The sequence below is a fragment of the Lontra canadensis genome, unplaced genomic scaffold (assembly GCF_010015895.1).
Source record: "Lontra canadensis isolate GAN:19392208 unplaced genomic scaffold, GSC_riverotter_1.0 scaffold2, whole genome shotgun sequence".
In the NCBI taxonomy this organism is placed as follows: domain Eukaryota; kingdom Metazoa; phylum Chordata; class Mammalia; order Carnivora; family Mustelidae; genus Lontra; species Lontra canadensis.
The window spans coordinates 36,852,258-36,871,756 of record NW_022630996.1 but is presented as its reverse complement, the minus strand read 5'-3'; the positions used below and the strand labels follow the sequence as shown (position 1 = coordinate 36,871,756).

Sequence of the window (19,499 nt, the reverse complement as noted above, 5' to 3'; positions counted from 1 at the left end):
TTTAAGGAGGAAAAAGAGAGGGCAAAGGGGAAAAAAGCGTGTTAAGGTCGCCCGGAAAAGGCAGGCGACAGAGGTGCCTGTGGCCCCGCAGGCCCCGCCCCCGCCCCATGCCCTCTCCTCTCGGACCCCGCCCCACACCCAGGCCCCGCCCCGTCAGGTTCCCTCCGGGGCCTGCCCCGCCCCTCGTCGCCGGCGGCGGCCGCCGCATCAGGTGACAGCCCGGAAGCAGCGGAAGCGGATGAGGGTACCGCGGCCGCGGCCCTGGGGGGCGGCACGGAGCTGCGGGAGCCTCGGCCTCCTCCGGGCCGCCTGCGCGGCCCTCATGCGGCGCCCTTGCTGACACCTGAAACCCGCCGCTCGCCGTCCTCCTGGGGACCGCGGGGTTCGCCGGGCCCGCCGCCCTTGGCGGTTGAAGTCGGCGGCTTGCGGGCCCGCGGCGGCCGCCCATGGAGAAGGCCGGGCGGGGAGGCGATGGCGCCCCCCGGGGGCCCGTACTGCACATCGTGGTGGTCGGCTTTCATCACAAGAAGGGCTGCCAGGTGAGGAGGGGGTTCGAATCCGCCCCCGGCCGTTCGTGCGGTCGCGCGCCGCTGGTGCCCGCTCCCCTCCGCTTGGCTCGGTGCTGTCTTAAGCGCCCTCGGCCCTTCTGAACTTCACACCTGCTCCTCGCACTCGGCGCACCTGAGGCGCATTCCCCACACTCCCTTCTTTCTCCTGCCCCCGAAATTGTTTTGAGCAGCGGAGTTCTGTGTTGGTATGTTGGGGTTGGTAGGTGTTCAGGCTCCTTGGTGGAGTCGGAGGATGAATCGAAGGTCAGCCCTACTCAGTTCCTCATTCATCTGAGCCTCCATTGACTTTCCGGGCGTCCACCTGTAATGGGAGCCTTTACAAGAATTCAGCTCTTGGGCTTCATTTTCAAGGTAATGAGCTCAGTGGGCTTCCACACAAATGTTTAGGGTTGGTTGAAGCCCGGGCGGCGTCGTGGGAAAATCAACTTCCTTTGTTGATCTGTGGAAGCCCTAGAATCCGTCCTGTTTGGGTGGTGTGTTGACTCCTCCCCCCCTCCTTCCCACTGGGCCTTGGTTTTGCTATTTGATCTTGTCCAAATCTTGCCTTTTGGTGAGAAATTGACCTTTCCAGTTCAGTTGCGATAAGAGATGGTATATTTACCGGGCAGAGGAGTGTGCAAATACAAAGTCATTTTTATCACGCTTCTTCACTGAAATAGTGAACGGGAACAATGGGACGTTTGCAGTATATACATTGGAGGTAGGAGAACAAAACAAACAGAATTATTTCATGAGCTCAAACGCTGGAAGGCAATGATGTCATAATGTACTAGCGAACAGGAAATTGAAATGTGTTAAAAATACTGACTGCCACTACTAGGTAATGTAGCATTTCATTTCTTGCGTTTCACAGAAAATAAAATATTTTAGAAGACTTTTGCTGGCAAAATTTAAATTCGTTAGAGGATGGTAACGGAAAGTGGAGTGAATAGATAGTTGTGATTGTATGTATTCTAACCATTGCTTAACTTTGTAGTATGGTATTTTGTTCCTTGTCTCTCAGGGGAAAATGGCATAGAAAGACACCGAAGAGAAAGTGGCATTATTTAGTGTGGTATTAAAAAAAATTCCAAGTAGCAGCTGTAGAGTATATGTTTTTAAAACATGGCCTTATATTTAGAAGAGGGTGGATATTTGAGATTGTATCTTGGCATGCAAACACCATGTTCATTAGATTTTTAATACTTTTAAAATTTTTAATTTGATTAATGTAGTGTTATATTAGTTTCAGGTGTCCAATACAGTGATTTCCACAATTCTCTACTCAGTGCTCACCAATATAGGTGTGTTCTTAATCCCCTTCACCTGTTTCACCCATCCCCCCCTCCCCCCCCCCACATTCCCTCTGATAGCCACCAGTTTGTTCTCTGTAGGTAAGAGTCTGGACTTTTGTTTTTTGTTTTTTGTTTTTTCTTCCTTTTGGTTTGATTCTTTTTTTCCTTGTTTATTTCTTTTTGTTTCTTAAAGATTTTTCGTACTTTAAAACTTCACATCTTTGATCTTAATTATCATTTTATAACTCACTTTGGATATGGGTGAAGTAACTGAAACTTGGAGGAAGTAAATTGATCTTGCTGATGTCACATTGCAGAACAGTCCTGGAGTCAAATGTAGAATTGCTTCTGCCATCAGTGTGTTCATTCTGCTGAGCTGTATGGCATTTAGGAGTCTTTTAGGATAAAAAAGTAGGGGCCCACTTCCAAACCAAACTGGGACTTTTAAAAACAAGAAGAAAGGGACACTTGGGTGGCTGAGTTGGTTAAGCGACTGCCTTCAGCTCAGGTCATGATCCTGGAGTCCCAGGATCCAGTCCCAGTCCCAGAATGGAGTCCCAAATTGGGTTCGCTGAGCAGGGAGCTGGCTTCTCCCTCTGACCCTCCCTCCCCAATGCTCTCTCTCTCTTTCGCATATAAATAAAATCCCAAAAACAGGAAGGAAATATTGGTAAGAGAGAGAATAAAATCTTTTATTTTTTGCTGTCATCTAAATTCGGGATTATGTTTTATACCAGTTTTATTGTCAAAAGGAATATTGCTTATATTCCCAGAAAGAAAAATTATTTTAGGAAACAAATGTGGTGTTGCTTAGAGATTAAAGAAAACTGAACAACAGACTGTAAAATGAAGGAGGCACTTTCAGCTGAAGTAGCACTGCTGGATGCCATGGCCTTTCACTGGATTTGTTAGCCTTTTGGTTTCAGCATTGAGGTAAAGACAGCTGGTTTTGTTAAATGAACACTGTTGTGGGAGTCGGGAGACCTGGATGACGTTCTGGCCTCACAGCTCCCATGACCTCGAGCAAGTCCAGATCGCTCAGTTTTGCTGTACCTCATTTTCCTCTACCAGATTTCTTCATGAGAATTTTAGACCTGGCATGGGTCCCTAGAGTTCATTCTACTCTCATCTCCCTTCAGTTTACAGATGAGTAAACTGAAACCCAAAAATATTAAGCAACTTAAGAACACTTAGCTAGTTTGGTGCTGTCAGAAAAACCAGAACTGGACAATAGTTAAAGCAATGAAAACATTTGATTCAGGAGAGCTATTTTAATAGGGGAAGAGAGGCCTCAGTATAGAACTGGGACAGCTGGGTGGCTCAGTTGGCTAAGTGTCTGCCTTCTGCTCAGGTCATGATTCTAGGACCCCTGAAATGGAGTCCCACACTGGGCTCTCGAGCAGCAGGGAGCCTGCTTCTGCCTGCTGCTCCCCCTGCTTGTGTGTGCAAGCGCTCTCTCTCTCTGTACCTGACAAAATAATTTTTAAAAAATCTTAAAAAAAAAAACAAACTGGGCTCAGTTATGTATGTGCTTCTGAAGCGAGCACATGGGCTCAACTCTGAATACAAAGAAAAGGAGACATTTATGGCCAAAGAGTAGAGTTGGAGGGTCAGTGGATGGAAAATTCCTACATCAGGAGTAAAGGGGGTTTCTAGCTATAACTAGCTAAAAGGATTCATGCTAAAATCAGATAATGCAGGGGCGCCTGGGTGGCCCAGTGGGTTAAGGCCTCTGCCTTCGGCTCGGGTCATGATCCCGGGGTCCTGGGATTGAACCCCGTGTCGGGCTCTCTGCTCCACAGGGAGCCTGCTTCCTCCCCTCTCTCTCTCTCTCTGTCTGCCTCTCTGCCTACTTGTGATCTCTCTCTGTCAAATAAATAAAATCTTTAAAAAAAATAAATAAAATTAGATAATGCAGAAAACAAGGAAGCCCAACAAGTGAGGCACTATTTAAGGAGAGAGTTCCGAGGAGTCTAAGGAAATTTGGGTTAAGGAGAGACTCTTCAGCCATAACACTGAAACCCGGATGTCCCTAGTCTTTGTAATCAATTTTATCTCTTCTAATAGCAGTTTTAGGTTGTAAGCGCTTAGTAGAAAGGAAAAAGGAAAAATATATGTTTGTATTTTTTTTTTGTAATGCACATGATATTTCACAAAGACCAGGGCAATGATTTTTTAATAAATATACTTGTTGAGTAGTGTCTGTTCATCTGGGTTGCTGATAGAGTGGAAGAAAATATAAAGAATTCTGCCACAGTGCATTGAAAGATGAGAAATCTAGCATAGTTTCTTCTCTTCTTTAAAGTTTTAAGTTTTAACTCCAGTATAATTAATACACAGTGTTGTATTCGTTCCGGATTTATAATACAGCGAAATCCCCGTCACCTATTTTATTCACTTACCCACCTACCCACCTCCACTTTGGTAACCATCAGTTTGTTCTCTACAATAGAGTCTCTTTCTTGTTTTATCTTTTTTCCCCTTTGTTTGTTTTGTTTCTTAAATTCCACATATGAGTGAAATCTTACGGTATTTGTCTTTCTCAGTCTGATTTCACTTATTATCATTATATACTTAGCTCCATCCATTTTTGCAAATGGCACAATTTCATTCTTTTTTATTGCTAAATAATATTCCATTATGTATATACCACATTTTCTTACCTGTTCATCTATCAGTATTGCTTCCATAATTTGGTTGTTGTAATGCTGCAATTAACATAGGTGTACAAATACTTTTCAAATTAGTGTTTTTGTGTTCTTTGGGTAAATACCCAGTAATGTGATTACTAAGTCATATGGTAGTTCTATTTTTAATTTTTTGAGGAAGCTTTATACTGTTTTCAGTGACCGTGCCAGTTTGCATTCCCAATAGGTTATTTTCTTACTGCTGACTGAAAGAATGCAGCTCTTAAAAATTACTTACCTCTCTTATAGCAGAAAATAAAGACCTAAGAACCTCATTTTGCAAATCAGATAAGAATTTGCTATATGTAGTCAAAGTCAAAATGCACAGTGAGTAAAAAGGTGATTTTTAGATTTACATTGAGTATTCTCTAGCTTTTACAGGAGTCACACATTTTAGTAGAACTTCTGTTTCTCAGGAAAATTTTGGCTTACTAGTAATCTTCTGTTAATTTTCTTTTATTCCTCTAATGAAGATTTGTAGGATAGGTGACAAGGTGATTTCTGGACTCTAAAGAGAGTTAAGGTTGGGTGAGTGTATAATCTAAAAAACCTTCATTGGAAACCCTTTGTGGTATAGCCAGGTTGGGTGTAGGGAATGGTAACACAGTCCACTCAGACAACAGAACTGACAGGTCAGTTCAGTCAAAACTATGAAACTTTTGCCAGAGACCTAATTTGTCCAATAAATGTGTAATAGTATTGCAAAAAATAGGAATCTAGTTCAGCTGTATTTTTTTTTCATTTTTTGATTGCCCTTCCTCTTGTCTTATTTTTATAAAATATTGAGAACATTGTTGATTTTGCCAGATGGAAAAGTATTATAAAAAAAAGTGTACTAAAATTTCCAAGTATATATAATATTTGTTCTTGAGGATTTTCCTCACTTCTGCACATCAGTGTCTTTATTTTTTATTTTTTAAGGTTTTTTGTTTTTGTTTTGTAATCTCTACACTCAACATGGGACTTGAACTCACAACCCTGAGATCAGGAGTCAAATGCTGGGGCGCCTGGGTGGCTCAGTGGGTTAATAATCTGTCTTCGGCTCAGGTCATCCTCTCAGGGTCCTGAGATCTAGCCCCGCATTGGGCTCCCTGCTCAACAGGGAGCCTGCTTCCCCCCCTCTCTCTGCCTGCCTCTCTGCCTACTTGTGATCTCTCTCTCTGTCAAATAAATAAAATCTAAAAACCAAACAAACAAAAAGAGTCAAATGCTCTTCTGACTGAGCCAGCCAGGCACCCCTCAGTGTCGTTTTAGATGTCCTATAACTCTTCTTTCTTAATCCTTTAAAATCCAATTGTTTTGGAAAGTGAGTGCGTTACATGCATTCTTAGAATGTTCTAGAGACTGCTGTTTCTTTAATCAACATAGTGTTTCAGAGGCTCTTATAACGTAAGATTTCTCCCAGGATGGGTTAATCAACCACTTTATTCTCCAGTTTAAGATTTTACTACAGGTGTAAAGGATTTAAAGTGCATGGCTCATTGAATTGTGATTCTGACTTCAGATTATTTTAGGCTGTGTAAGTGTGCTTTGTTAAACTACTCTTCCAAGTATTCAGAATGCTGTTGGTCTTGTTGATCTCTTCTTTCCATGCCCTGAGATTATTCATGGTGAAAATTCCCATACTCAGTTGTGGATTGTAATTTTTACATTGAAGTGCACTGAAGTAAAACTTTATTTAAAAATAATGCCTTTCAGCAGTCTGCTGGGTTAATAAGCATGATAACTTAACATGGGAGGATGTACTAAATAAATCTTCGTAGACTCTTCTGTTATAAAGGTACTCAGTAGTGATATGATAAGAAGTCAGGTAGTTTCACGTGAACCACAAGGTTAAAGGCATCTTCTAATACAGTTGTGTTGAAGATCCCCAAACTAGACATAGAAGATGATCATTCATCTTGTTTCCTGCATTTTTCCGCCTTTCAGGCCTTCAGATGGTTTTTTTTTTTTTTTTTTTTTAAGATTTCATTTATTTATTTGACAGAAAGAGGGAGAGAAAGACAAGCAGGGGGAGCAGCAGGAAGAGGGAGAACTAGGCTCTCTGTTGAGTGGATAGCCCGATATGGGCTTGAACCCAGCACCCTGGGATCATGCCCTCAGCCTCAGGCTGGTGCTTAACCAACCGAGCCACCCAGGCTCCCCTCTTCAGATGTATCTTAACGAAAAATTCTTTCTTTTAAGTTAAAATGAACATCTAAGTTTATCACTTGATCATTTTTTCACCTAGATTTGTGGGAGTGAATTCTATAGGTTAACAGGTTAGTTTCTAGTGATGATTATTCTGGTTTATTGATATACCTAGTATTTAGATCATAGCATTTAGATCATTTTAAGTGAAAGTACTAACCTGATATTTAAAATAGTTTTTGAAGTATTTATCCATTCCAACTCTTTTGCTGAACTTTTTTTTTTATTTTTAATTTATCATTTGGCAAAGGACTCTTCTTACCCCCTCCCTTTTTTTTTTTTTTTTTTTTTTTTTTTTTAAAGGACTCGTCTTCCTTAAAAGCTCACCTGCAATACCTTGGTGGGGGATAATAAGAGAACAAAAACTTTTTGATGTGGTGTAATTTATGGACACTTTATCTGTAGTAGTTTGTTACAGATTATGTGTTCCAGACTTTTGTTCCTTATTTGTGGTGGTAAATATGAAAAATGTATTTGTCAGATTAGCATGACTTTTGGCAAAATAACCAAATAAATATCAGACTTTTAGGTTCTTTCAAAAATAAATTAGAACTTTTTTTTTTTTTTTTTAAGAGAGGGAAGGCCTGAGGGAGAAGGAGAAAGAGAATCTCAAGCAGACTCCATGCCAAGCTTGATCACACAACCCTGAGATCATGTTCTGAGCCGAAATCAAGAGTTGGTTCCTTAATGGACTGAGCCAGCCAGGCATCCCAGATTGGAACTTTTTTAAACACTGAAATTAATAGGGAATCGTTATTTTTCAAAGTGGTACCATAAAAAGTTGGAATTATTACTTGATTTTTTACCACTGTTCTGATAGAGTTCATAGTTTTGTATACATAGCTAGCTGTTTTATTGTTTTATTTTTTTTAAGATTTTTATTTATTTGACAGACAGAGATCACAAGTAGGCAGAGAGGCAGGCAGAGAGAGAGAGAGGAGGAAGCAGGCTCCCTGCTGAGCAGAGAGCCAGATGGCTGATGGCTCTATCCCAGGACCCTGAGATCATGACCTGAGCTGAAAGCAGAGGCTTTAACCCACTGAGCCACCCAGGCGCCCCATGGCTAGCTGTTTTAAATTCTTGAATAACCTGATTTACCTGGCTATACTTCTTTAAAAAATAGAATTATGAAAGAACTAGAACTCATGTTTATACTAGTTCCAAGGTGAATAAAGCAACTGAAGAAGGGAAGAGAAAAGGACACTTTCCTCTTGGTCTGGGTGGGCTGACCATGGGAAAATCTCCATGAGTAGCAGAATGTTACATTGCAGATTCAGGGCTGGATTGAGGAAATTGGGGGAGGGTTGTTGGTTTATGTTAGGGTGAGAGTGCCAAGCCCTGACCCATTGAGGTTTTGGTGACAAATGGATGCCCAACAAGCGTGCAGTTTTGGCACCTGCTGTTGATGGAATCCTGTGGTGACCATGCTGAAACATTGGAGTATTGTTTGTGATTCTTGTTGGAATAGAAGCCCTTTGGGACAGAAAGAACAAACTTTTGGGGAGTTAGAGGTTAGGGAAGGAATAATTAATCTAAAGATTCTTTTTAGTTACTCAGAGAAACTGTCCTGAAACAAGATTTCATTTTCTAGCCTCTGCTGGCATTTTCATTTCTTGAACTTGTTTAGTTTGGTAGAGGTTTTTGTCTGATTTTAGTCATGCTTTTATATACCAAAATTGTGAAAATCTATGACTTTGCAGGGCTGGAACCTTAGCAGTGGAATAGTTTCTTTTAGGCCTTGGCATCCTAGCTAACCAGGATGGGTGTCAACCTGTGTAATGGAAGTTTAGAAATAAGTGGAAGATTCTTTTGTTTTCTTTTAATTCCTCCCAGGTAGCTAGAAAGTGCCTAATAGGGCCTAAATTTCTTTGGCTTAAGTCTTCGATTCCCTAGTAAAATGCTTGTTTTGTGAATAACCTTCTTCCTTATGGTATAATGTGATTCACATCCTTTGAGGAGCATGGATTTTTGCTAGATGAGGGAAGTCTACAGAAGAGCTATGGTCTACTGGGGGTTGAGCACTACAAGAGGAAGATGAAGACATAGAGAAAGAGGAGTCTTCATAATTTTGAGAAAGACTGGCCCTATTATGTTCTTTGGTTAAGATACCATCAGGTTGGGGCGCCTGGGTGGCTCAGTGGGTTAAAGCCTCTGCTTTCGGCTCAGGTCATGATCCCAGGGTCCTGGGATCGAGCCCTGCATCGGGCTCTCTGCTTGGCCGGGAGCCTGCTTCCCTTCCTCTTTCTCTGCCTGTCTCTCTGTCTCTCTGCCTACTTGTGATCTCTGTCTGTCAAATAAATAAATAAAATTAAAAATTAAAAAAAAAAAAGATACCATCAGGTTAAAAGCGTGATTTGTTCTTGGGATATTTTTAGAGGATGTTATTTAAATTGATATTTTGGGCAATTTTTAAAGCATTCCAGTTGTTTAAAAAAAAAACAGCATTTCTTAGGATTAGAAATAATATGTACTCACCAATAAAGAAGTGAAAAAAGTGAAAAAAGAGGAAAAAAAGAAAAGAAAACTAACACTTAAAGTCCTGTATCCTAAAGAAATCTGGTCTTAAGACCTTGGTGACTATCCCTCCTTTTTTTTTCCTTACAAATACACATAACTTTTTCTAAAAACATTATACTGTAATCAAGTTCTATGACCTGCCTTGTTATGTAACTGTGCCATTAGTATCTTGCATATTAGTAAATATTGAATTATAGCATTTTAAAGTAGCTAAATAGTATTTTGTGGAAATCTTAAATTTTTCTCCTTTTTAGAAACACAGGTGGTACTCCACTTTTTTTGCTATTTTGAATAATGCTACAAAGAACATCCTTGTGGTGGAATCATTGCTCCTTTTTGCCTGAATATGGAGATTACATTTTAAGCCATCTTTTTTTCATGGAGATCTTGGTAAAACAGATTTTGAAGCAGAACATGCTGAACACAATTTAAGTTATAAGTTAGTCTGGATGATTCTGCCTTCATAACTAATGTTACTTGTACTGTGGCATTCCCAGTTTATTTTAACATATTTAGCATATGCTTTCTGACTCCTGCTGGGTTTTTGATAGAGCGCCCTGATGACTGAGAAGTTAGCAGGCACTCTTCAATGTTGACCCAAACATGAAGTTGCAGTTTTCAGCTTTCCCTCCCTGCTTTCTTACTTGTTGCTTTTTTTCTTCCATAGACTGGGAAACCCCACAGTTCTAAATATATTAGAAACCCCACAGTTCTAAATATATTAGAACTGTGTCTGAAATAAAATGACTTAATCATAGGTTTTAAAGAAGACCTAAAGCCTTCTTGTTTTATGATAGTTGGTTAGTTGCTTTTCTTGCTTATTTCTGGTTCTTTACAGTGGTCTAGGTAATTGTCAGAAGTCTGACTTCTGAATAAACTATGTTTGGGTTAGATTTCAGATACGGTTTTCTGCATTTACAGTTTCTTCATCCAATTGATGCTCATTGTTGCAGGGTATATTAAGTATTTATATATGAGGAAATTACTGCAGGTTTGTTAATGAAACCTGTTCCTGCCCCCATGGCTTTCACTGGTGATAATCAGTAATTTGTTAGATTCTGATGGGGTTAGTGCACTACCACAAGTTGAAATCTTTTTTACCATGTGAAAATTCAGTATAAAAATGTTAGGGGCACCTGGGTGGCTCAGGGTGTTAAGCCTCTGCCTTCGGCTCAGGTCATGATCTCAGGGTCCTGGGATTGAGCCCTGCATCGGGCTCCCGCAGGGAGCCTGCTTCCCCTTCTCTCTCTCTGCCTGACTCTCTGCCTGCTTGTGATCTCTGTCTGTCAAATAAATAAATAGAAAATCTTTTTTAAAATGTTAAAAAAAAAAATAGGGGCGCCTGGGTGGCTCGGTGGGTTAAAGCCTCTGCCTTCGGCTCAGGTCGTGATCTCAGAGTCCTGTGATCGAGCCCTGCATCGGCTCTCTGCTCAGCAGGGAGCCTGCTTCCTCCTCTCTCTCTGCCCGCCTCTCTGCCTTGTGATCTCTCTCTCTGAGTCAAATGAATAAAATCTTTTAAAAAAATAAATAAATAAAAATAAAAAATGTTAAAAAATAAAATTACATATAAAAGATTGTTAAGGTAGAGTTCATTAAAATAAATTTATTTAAATCTTTTGTTAGGAAGTTTCTAAGTAATTTTTTTCCTGCAAGAAAATCGTTTTTGAAACTGTGATATCATCTTTGTATATATTTTCAATAACCTACAGATAAACAATGCTCTATTTTTTTCCTCTCATCCAAAAAAGTGGTATCAGGGCACCTGGGTGGCTCAGGTGGTTAAGCAGCCAACAGGGTTTCTGCTCAGGTCATGAACCAAGGTCCTGAGATTGAGCCCCACCATGGGCTCCGCGCGCAGCCCCGAGTCTGCTTAAGACTGTTTCCCTCTCCCTCTGCTCTCCCACACCCCGATATAAACAAATAGATCTTAAAAAAAAAAAAAAAAAGAAGACCGGTTTCTGTCATTCTACCATGTTTTATACAAATCCTTGTCCTATCTCTTCCATTATAGAGGAACTTTGTATATAATATTTCTAATATTCCTTTGTACATTCAGCTCTGATAGATTCTCTTTTATCACTCTCTGTTTGAGTAATAGAAAAGTGTATCTGGTAATTAAGATTCCCGAGTTTTAGCTTGGCCCTAATGGTTATTAGATGTGTAACCTAGGGCAAGTTGCCTGATGTTTATGGACTTCAGTTTCTTTGTCTATAAAATGAGGGTTCTAAGTAGGTGATTGCTAAGATTCCCCTTCACTTACATTATTATAAAATGAAATAAAACATTTGCTAAATACCCATCATCAGAGACTACATTCAGAAACATGCTTCAATTCAACAGGCAGAACTAGTGTTTGTTTATAGCCGTCTGAACAGAGGAACTTTCTGAGATAATAATTCTGTGTCTTGATGGAGTAGTTGCCTGGAGCTGTATAAATCATCAAAATCAATGAAGTCTGTACACTTAAGATCTTAGCCTTTTATACTTTTTAATAACAAATCTAAGTGCTTAAAAGTTATTTTTTAGGGCTAGCTCAGTCTACAGAGCATGCAGCTCTTGATCTTGGGATTGTGAGTTCAAGCCCCATGCTGGTGTGGAGATTACTTAAAAATAAATCCCTAAAAATAAGGTTTTTTTTTAACTTTTCTTCTTGTAAAAAACCACAAAATTCTGCATCTTTTTTTTTTTTTTAAGATTTTATTTATTTGACAGACAGAGATCACAAGTAGGCAGAGAGGCAGGCAGAGAGAGGCGGAGAAGCAGGCTCCCTGCTGAGCAGAGAGCCTGATGCGGGGCTCAATCCCAGGTCTCTGGGATCATGACCTGAGCTGAAGGCAGATGCTTTAAACCCACTGAGCCACCCAAGTGCCCCATTCTGCATCCTTCAATACTTTTGAAAGGGCTATTTCACGGGTGCCTGGGTGGCTCAGTGGGTTAAACATCTGCCTTCGGCTCAGGTTATAATCTCAGGGTCCTGGGATCAAGTCCCTCATCAGGCTCCCTGATCAGCAGGGTGTCTCTTTCTCCTTCCCCTTCTGCCCCTCCCCATGCTTGTGCTCTCTTTTTCTCTCAAATGAATAAAATCTTTAAAAAAGCTATTTCAAAAACTATTATTCATACGATTTTCTTCATTTAAACTCCTACTTGTGCAGAGCTAAGACTTAGCAAAAATTCTCCATTTGCAGTCTTTGAATTTTGAGTGTTAAGAGTATAATTGAGAAAAAGAATAGCTCAAAGAAACTGGCTCATTTTTTATGTCCGCTTTTTATGTATTATGTTAAATAAACATGGTATCTTCAGAAATATAAAAGCTATAGCTTAATACAAAAACCCAGATATCTCTTGGATGCTAGTATAACTGGAAGCCTAAATTTCCATTAAGTACAGTGATTTCCTCCACTCTGTGTAATCAAGTTGTAGCAACAATTCTAAATTCCATAAAACGTGCCCTAAATATAATTCCTGCCTTTGTGAATGACTTAAAAAGCTAGTAAGAATTTATAGCAATATAAGGTTTAGTGACCATGCCATTTATCGTTGCTCTTCTATGAAAATATCGTTAGCGATAGTATTAGCTGCCATTTATGGAATGTTTGCTATATACTGAGTACTATTAAATATTTATTATCCCATTTATTCCTCTCAATGCACCAAGGTTTCATTAGCCTTCTTTTATAGATAAGTAAATTGAGGTTTAGCAGTATTTGATTTTCTTAAGGTATAATTTATCAACAATAAAGTACACACAACTTCTGGGTGCAGTTTGATTGATTTTTACGTACACACGTGTGTAATCACCCTCCACATCAAGAGACAATTAATTCCAGCACTTCAGAAATTCCAGGCAGGCGCCTCCTCCTGGTCATGACTTGCCTGAAGGTTACCACTCTTCTGACCTATGTCACCATAGATTTGTGTCTCTTGTGTCTGATTTGTTTCACTCAGTGTTATGTCTAAGATTGATCCATGTTGATTTTGTCAGTAATTTCTGTATAATATTGTATTTGTATGCCATCCTTGACCCTTTCTCCTATTAAAGGACATGTGAATTGTTGTTCCCAGTTTGGGGATATTACAAATAAAACATTTTACTTTAAAATTTAAGTGCTTTTTTTTTTTTCTTAATTATCAGGTTTAAGTTTATGAAAGTTGGTTTTTTTTCCATGTAGTTATACACATTTGTGCTATATGACCAAAGTGTTTATTTTATTTGGAACCTAGGATAATATAGGAGTTCTAGATTTCTGTAATGTAAAAGGATCCTAGAGAGTAAAATATGTTTCAGGTCCTTCAAAACTTTTTTACTTTTGAGTAAGACCTCATAATTAGCAAATACATTTGAAGCTATCTTTACCAAGTTTTTTTTTTTTTTTAAGATTTTATTTATTTGTCAGAGAGAGAGGGAAAGAGAGCGAGCACAGGCAGACAGAATGGCAGGCAGAGGCAGAGAGAGAAGCAGGCTCCCCGCCGAGCAAGGAGCCCGATGTGGGACTCCATCCCCGGACGCTGGGATCATGACCTGAGCTGAAGGCAGCTGCTTAACCAGCTGAGCCACCCAGGTGTCCCTACCAAGTTTTACATAAAGTAGCACTGCAAAAGTAATCTGGTATTATTGGAAATAAATGGCACTTTATTTTTCTGAAACACAAATTCATTGTTTCCATATCTGATGGCATTTCTGATTTGTGAGTTGTAGATCTGCAAATAATGGTATTTCAAAGAATGCCAAATCCCTATAATAAGGCTATATATTCTCAGATATATTTGAGGTGAATGGAGATGAATATTTACTAGTAGAGTTTCTCAATTTCACTCTTTATATATAGTTAAAGATTTTTCCTTTCTGGAAGAAATAATTTTAAAAAGAGCATGGCTTTGTAAAGTCTACTATAGACTTTTAATTGGCTGTGTATGTAGCTTCATGTTAATGAATGTGTATGTTTATGTAAAGTTTCAGTAGTTTTAAAGTAGAAAAACAGGATAATGAAATCTTAAGTGCCTTTAGTATGAAAATCAGCTTCCCACATATTATGTAGTTAATATTGATACCAGCAAAATATCTTGTTCTTCCATATAATAGTCTTTTGTTTTTAAAAATTTATTTGAGATACAGAGAGAAACTCAAGAACCCGAGATTGAGTCACATGCTTTGCTAACTAAGCCAGCAAGACACCCCTAAAAAAATTCTCTATTTAAATTAAAATACACATCATCTGTTTGTTTTTTTTAGTAATCCAAGTACCTCAACTGTCTTTTTGTTTTTTGTTTTGTTTACAGTCTTGAGGTCTTTTAATTTTTTTACACTTATCCTGCAATGAATTTGTAGAGAATGGGTTCCAGCAGCTCAGACTCCTTTCCATTGGTTCTCACAGAGTGTGCTTCTCTGGGTGGAGCAGACTAGCACTTCAGCTGAACCAAAGTACCTTTCTCTTTGGCTTCCTTTTTCTGATAATTTTCCTTCACATGCTTTAGGAAGCTATCTCAGCTCTTTGAGTGCTCAATATGTTTGGTACATAGGGGCGCCTAGTGGCTCCCTCAGTTAGGCATCTGACTCTTGATTTTGGCTCCTGTCTAGTTCTCAGGGTCTTGAGTTCAAGCCCTGTATTGGGCTCCATGCTGAGCATAGAGCCTACCTAGAAAGAAAAAATATATATCCAATACTTACATTAATTCTCTTGGCAAGATCTTGCCCTTGTTTGTCTACAATGACAACAGCATGCTGGGTAACACTGTAGACTCTTCCACTGTTGCCGTGGTAATGTTTGTGGGGCATTTTGTTTTGAATAGTGCCAATTCCGTTCATGTCCACAATATCACCTTTCTTGTAGATTTGCATGTATGTGGCCAAAGGAACAACTCCGCATTTTTGAAAGGCCTAGAGAATAGAGCTGGTGCCTCTCTTCTTTCCCTTTGTGTCAGTCATTTTGGTGAATTACTGGGAGATGACTGTTCCAGTTGAAAGGCCCAAGTATCTCATCTTAAATAAAGGAATGTGGAATAGTATAATAGTTCTTTAATTCTAGGAAAAATAGAACTGGCAGCCTTTATTCACTTAAAGATAAAAAAGCACATATTTTAAACTAAGATACTTGTTTCATTTAATTTTTGTTTTGTTTCCATTTAATTTTAAAAATGGTAAAACTTAGTTTTAATTGTTAGGGCTCAATAGTACCATTGCATTTTTACAGTATACACTTTATTTTTCTAGGCATCCAGAGTGCTCATGAAACTATAAACTATAAAATAATGTATCATGCTGAGGTAGAAGAGTGCTAAGCACAGTCTGTTTCAGAAATAAACAGATGACAAGTATAGTCATTTGCCAACTTTTTAAGAGACTAAAAGAGGTAAAGTGCCAGTTCTCTTGTAATGTTGACTCTTCTAGAGATTTGGCAAAGCAAATAACTTTGAGAAGACATGTCTTCTAGTAGAAGACATGTTTTTCTTTAAAGAGAAAAATAGGACAAGGCCTTGACTTTGGTGCCTAAGTGTTTTAACTGTTAAGAAAACAAACACCCATGCTTCTGAGTGAAGGGTGTGTGGAATCCTTGAGGTGCCTAGAAAGGGAGCAGAGGCAGAGCACTGACTCAGCATCTCTAGGAAGCATACCTCTGTGCCGTCAGTATCTGTGAGCACTACAGATGTGTTTGATTTGTGTGCTGTATGGCATGGTGGCTTCTATTAGTTGGACCGTTCCCTGATAGTGGAATGGATATTTCATTGTTAGAAAGCAAACAGAGGATACTTTTGAAGTACTCAGAGTTCACACCAGGGTACTGTGTTACTGTTTTGTTGTTTTCTCAGTCTTTTGTATACTGAGAACCACATGAATGCAATCTGAGTAATGGACACCTTTTTTTTTTTTTTTTTTTTTTTTTTTTTTTTTTAAGTAGGCTCCGTGCCCATTGTGGGGCTAGAACTTATGACCCTGAGATAAAGAGTCACATATTCTACTGACTTAGCCAGCCAGGTGTCCTGAGGGGACACCTTTACAGTTTGCTTTATAAACTCTGAAAATGGGTGGTAATTTTTTTTTTTTTATGATTTTATTTATTTATTTTACAGAGATCACAAGTAGGCAGAGAGAGGAAGAAGCAGGCTCCCCACCGAGCAGAGGGCCCAATGCAGGGCTCGATTCCAGGACCTTGAGATCATGACCCAGGCCAAAGGCAGAGGCTTAACCCTCTGAGCCACCCAGGCGCCCTTGGGTGGTAATTTTTTACCATTCATGGTGTGAACAAACATTACCAATTCTTACACAGTTCATTTAGCCTTTAGAAAAATTCTTTTTATTCCTTGAGATTAGAGCATCTTTTTTTTTTTTTTTTTTTAAGGATTTTATTTATTTGTTTCACAGAGAATGAGTTAGAGAGGGAACGCAAGCATGGGGAATGGGTGGGAGAGAAGCAGGCTCTCTGCTGAACAGGGAGCCTGATGTGGTGCTCAATCCCAGGACCCTGGGATCATGACCTGAGCCTACAGCAGCCGCTTAACAACTGAGCCACCCAGGCGCCCTGTGATTAGAGCATCTTTATTCCGCTTTCACGTTTTAGAAATCAGCTGTTGTCTCTTTCCCTCTCTTCTGTTATAACCATGGAAGTATGTAAACTACTACTATTACTAATTGGGATAAAAATAAATTCAGTCATGTGAACAGGAATTGACAAAAAAAGAGATACTTGAAATATGCAGGATTTAATAACATCACCTTTTGGGGAGACATTGGTATATCTGTCACGCATTGTATGTTCTGATGTCCTACTAGATCATTTTTTTTTTTTAAGGTGGGGAAGGGGCAGAGAGAGAAGGAGAGAAAGAATCTTAAGTAGGCTTTATGCCCAGTTCCACTAGAGGCAGGGCTAGATCTCACAACCCTGAGATCATCACCTGAGCCGAAATCAAGAGTCAGATGCTTAATCAGCTGAGCCACCTAGGCGCCCCCAGATACTTTTTTTTGATCCTTAAATTTAACTTAAGAGTTTGGGCTGTAAATAGTCATTATTTAATAGTAAAACCCTACTGGATGATAATCATTAATCATTCTGTTTCTTTTCTTTTTTTTTTTTTTTTTTTTTTTAGTCTTTGGAGATTTACTTTGGTTTTGTCAATGATTTTTCACATAGACTTAGGGCTGTCATGTACATCTGTACAGACTTTGCACAACGTAGCTACAGGGAGAGCCCTTCATGTAAACTGTATTGTTGGTCGTTCCCACCAGAGTTGCGCATTGAGACAGCTTACTATAGCTACCTTTACTTTTTATGGTATTGCTTAGTTTAATTAGCATTATTGTCTATATTGCATTTTGATTCAACTACTTGAGAATCTCAGGTAACTTCCAGGAGAATTTCTCTTAAGCCTCTGTGCCATGAACTGTGTCTGTCTGGATTATTTTGCACATATCCAAAGGGGAACATATAGAGTGGTCAGTATTCAAAATATGAAGATTATACGACTTAAGCTGTTGATTGGGAAATAACATTCTTTTTTTGTTTTGTTTTTCCCCTGACACCAATTGGGTATCCTACAATTCAATCCTATTCTGCACTAACTTCCCAGAGTTAGTGTCAAACTCCACAAGTTTAAGGACTCAGTCCCCCAAAATACCCTCACTTGAGATGCCAGTCCTGGGTCCCCAGGCTGCCTGTGCCTCTCTCCAGTTTAGCTACAAATTCAAGGGTTCTCATACCCTCATCTCAGGTTCTGTAATTTGCTGGAACAACTAGAACTAAGGAAAACTGCTTACCTTTACTGGTTTATTATAAAAGACACAACTCTGGAGTAGCCAAATGAAAGAGATGCATAGGACCAGGTGTGGTGGTTGGGGTACAGAGCTTCTATAACCTCACTGGAAATGCTACCGTCCTGGTACCTCATTGTCTTCACTAGGCCAGAATCTCCCTGAATCCCACTGTTTAGAGGATTTTATTGAAGTTTCATTACATAGGCGTGATTGATTTAGTCATTAGTTACTGGTGACTATACATAATCTCTAGCCCCTCTGTCCTTCCTGGAAGTCTATCTTTCTGGTGACCAGGCCCCATCCTAGGCTTTTTAGTAGACCCACCACCACAAAGTCCCCTCGTTAGATAAACGCAGATACAGTTGAAATTGTCTTGTAAATAACAAAAGGTGCTCCCTTCACCCATGAAATTCCAGGGTTTTAGGAGTTGTAGGCCCAGAACCAAGGACAGGACCCAGTATATATTTTTTATTATGACTTACTTGAATAGTACTAAACAGTTTATAAAGATGTAAGAAAAAAAAAAAACCCTGAAAAAAGTGTTCAGCAATAGAGGATTGATTAAATCTTGAAACGATACTAAATCACCATGAAAATTTTGTGTATGTGTAGACAGAGAACAGAGTTTGTGTGAATTGTTTTGAACTTGATGAGCATCTTCAGCAGTTTCCGAAGGCAAGAATTTGTTGGTAGCAGATAACACAGCCGAAGAAAAGAATTCGAGAGAGCTGACAACACAGTACAGGCAGTATACAATTTATGAAAAAGTTGTGTCCCAAAAGTTAGCTGTTTGAAATTTTGGATATAGTGCTCGCTTTGGCAGCACATATGCTAAAACTGAAATTTTGAATACATTCTCCCTGTCAAGGAACAAAAATTCAACAGAGTAAATGTGAAGATCTAATTAGCTTTATTAAGCGATTTGTTGAATGGGGTAGCATCCTATCTAGTAAGTAGTGGAGAACTCCAAAGAGTTTTACAAAATGGAAGGATTTTATAGAAGGCGGGTAGGGCAAGGAAGTTATTCGCAAAAGAAAAGGAAGGATTATTCCAGGGCAGGTCACTTTCCCTTCGGAGAAAGGCAGGGTGTTCTGTTAGGTGAATTCTTCATCTTCCTTTGCAGGATAGAGAGGGCCGATATGACAGATTACCTGAAAGAGTGATGATCAGAAAGTTCCAGACTCGCTAGTTAAGACTGCATTTTCAGGGAGGTTGAAATTTATGATTAGGTTAGGTATTAAGCCCGGTTTGAGGACTTGGCCTAAGTGGCTTGGGCCTGGGGGTTTCCTTTTAACACCTCAAAGAAACAGTATTATAAGAACTCTGGGCCCAAGTCAGCCTAAAGTCAACCTAATTTTAGCCATGGAATTCTTGGAGTATATGTAGTATCAACACTTAACAACAATTTTATGAGTTGATTTCATTTTAAGTTCCAGCTAGAGTCATACAAAAAAAACCATCTTCATTCAGTAGAATGAGGAGTTGGAAGAATATATTGAACATAGCAAAGCATCAGATA

At 39.4% G+C, this 19,499-nt stretch overlaps 1 protein-coding gene and 1 pseudogene across 3 annotated transcripts in view; one reads left to right on the top strand and one right to left on the bottom strand.

Annotated features, from left to right (window-relative positions):
* The first annotated feature begins 209 nt into the window (after positions 1–209).
* Positions 210–19,499, top strand: part of AVL9 (AVL9 cell migration associated) — a 61,362-nt gene continuing 42,072 nt past the window's right edge. Inside the window, exon 1 of one of the 3 annotated variants that reach the window (XR_004384327.1) lies at positions 210–539. Coding sequence is in view for 2 of the 3 variants with exons in the window: in XM_032872063.1 (XP_032727954.1) it covers positions 447–539 (93 nt within the window). In the remaining variant the exon portion in view is untranslated. The remainder of the gene's footprint in view (positions 540–19,499) is intronic. The other 2 variants (XM_032872063.1, XM_032872054.1) reach the window with 2 other exon arrangements.
* On the bottom strand, positions 14,542–15,271 carry LOC116872712 (annotated as a pseudogene).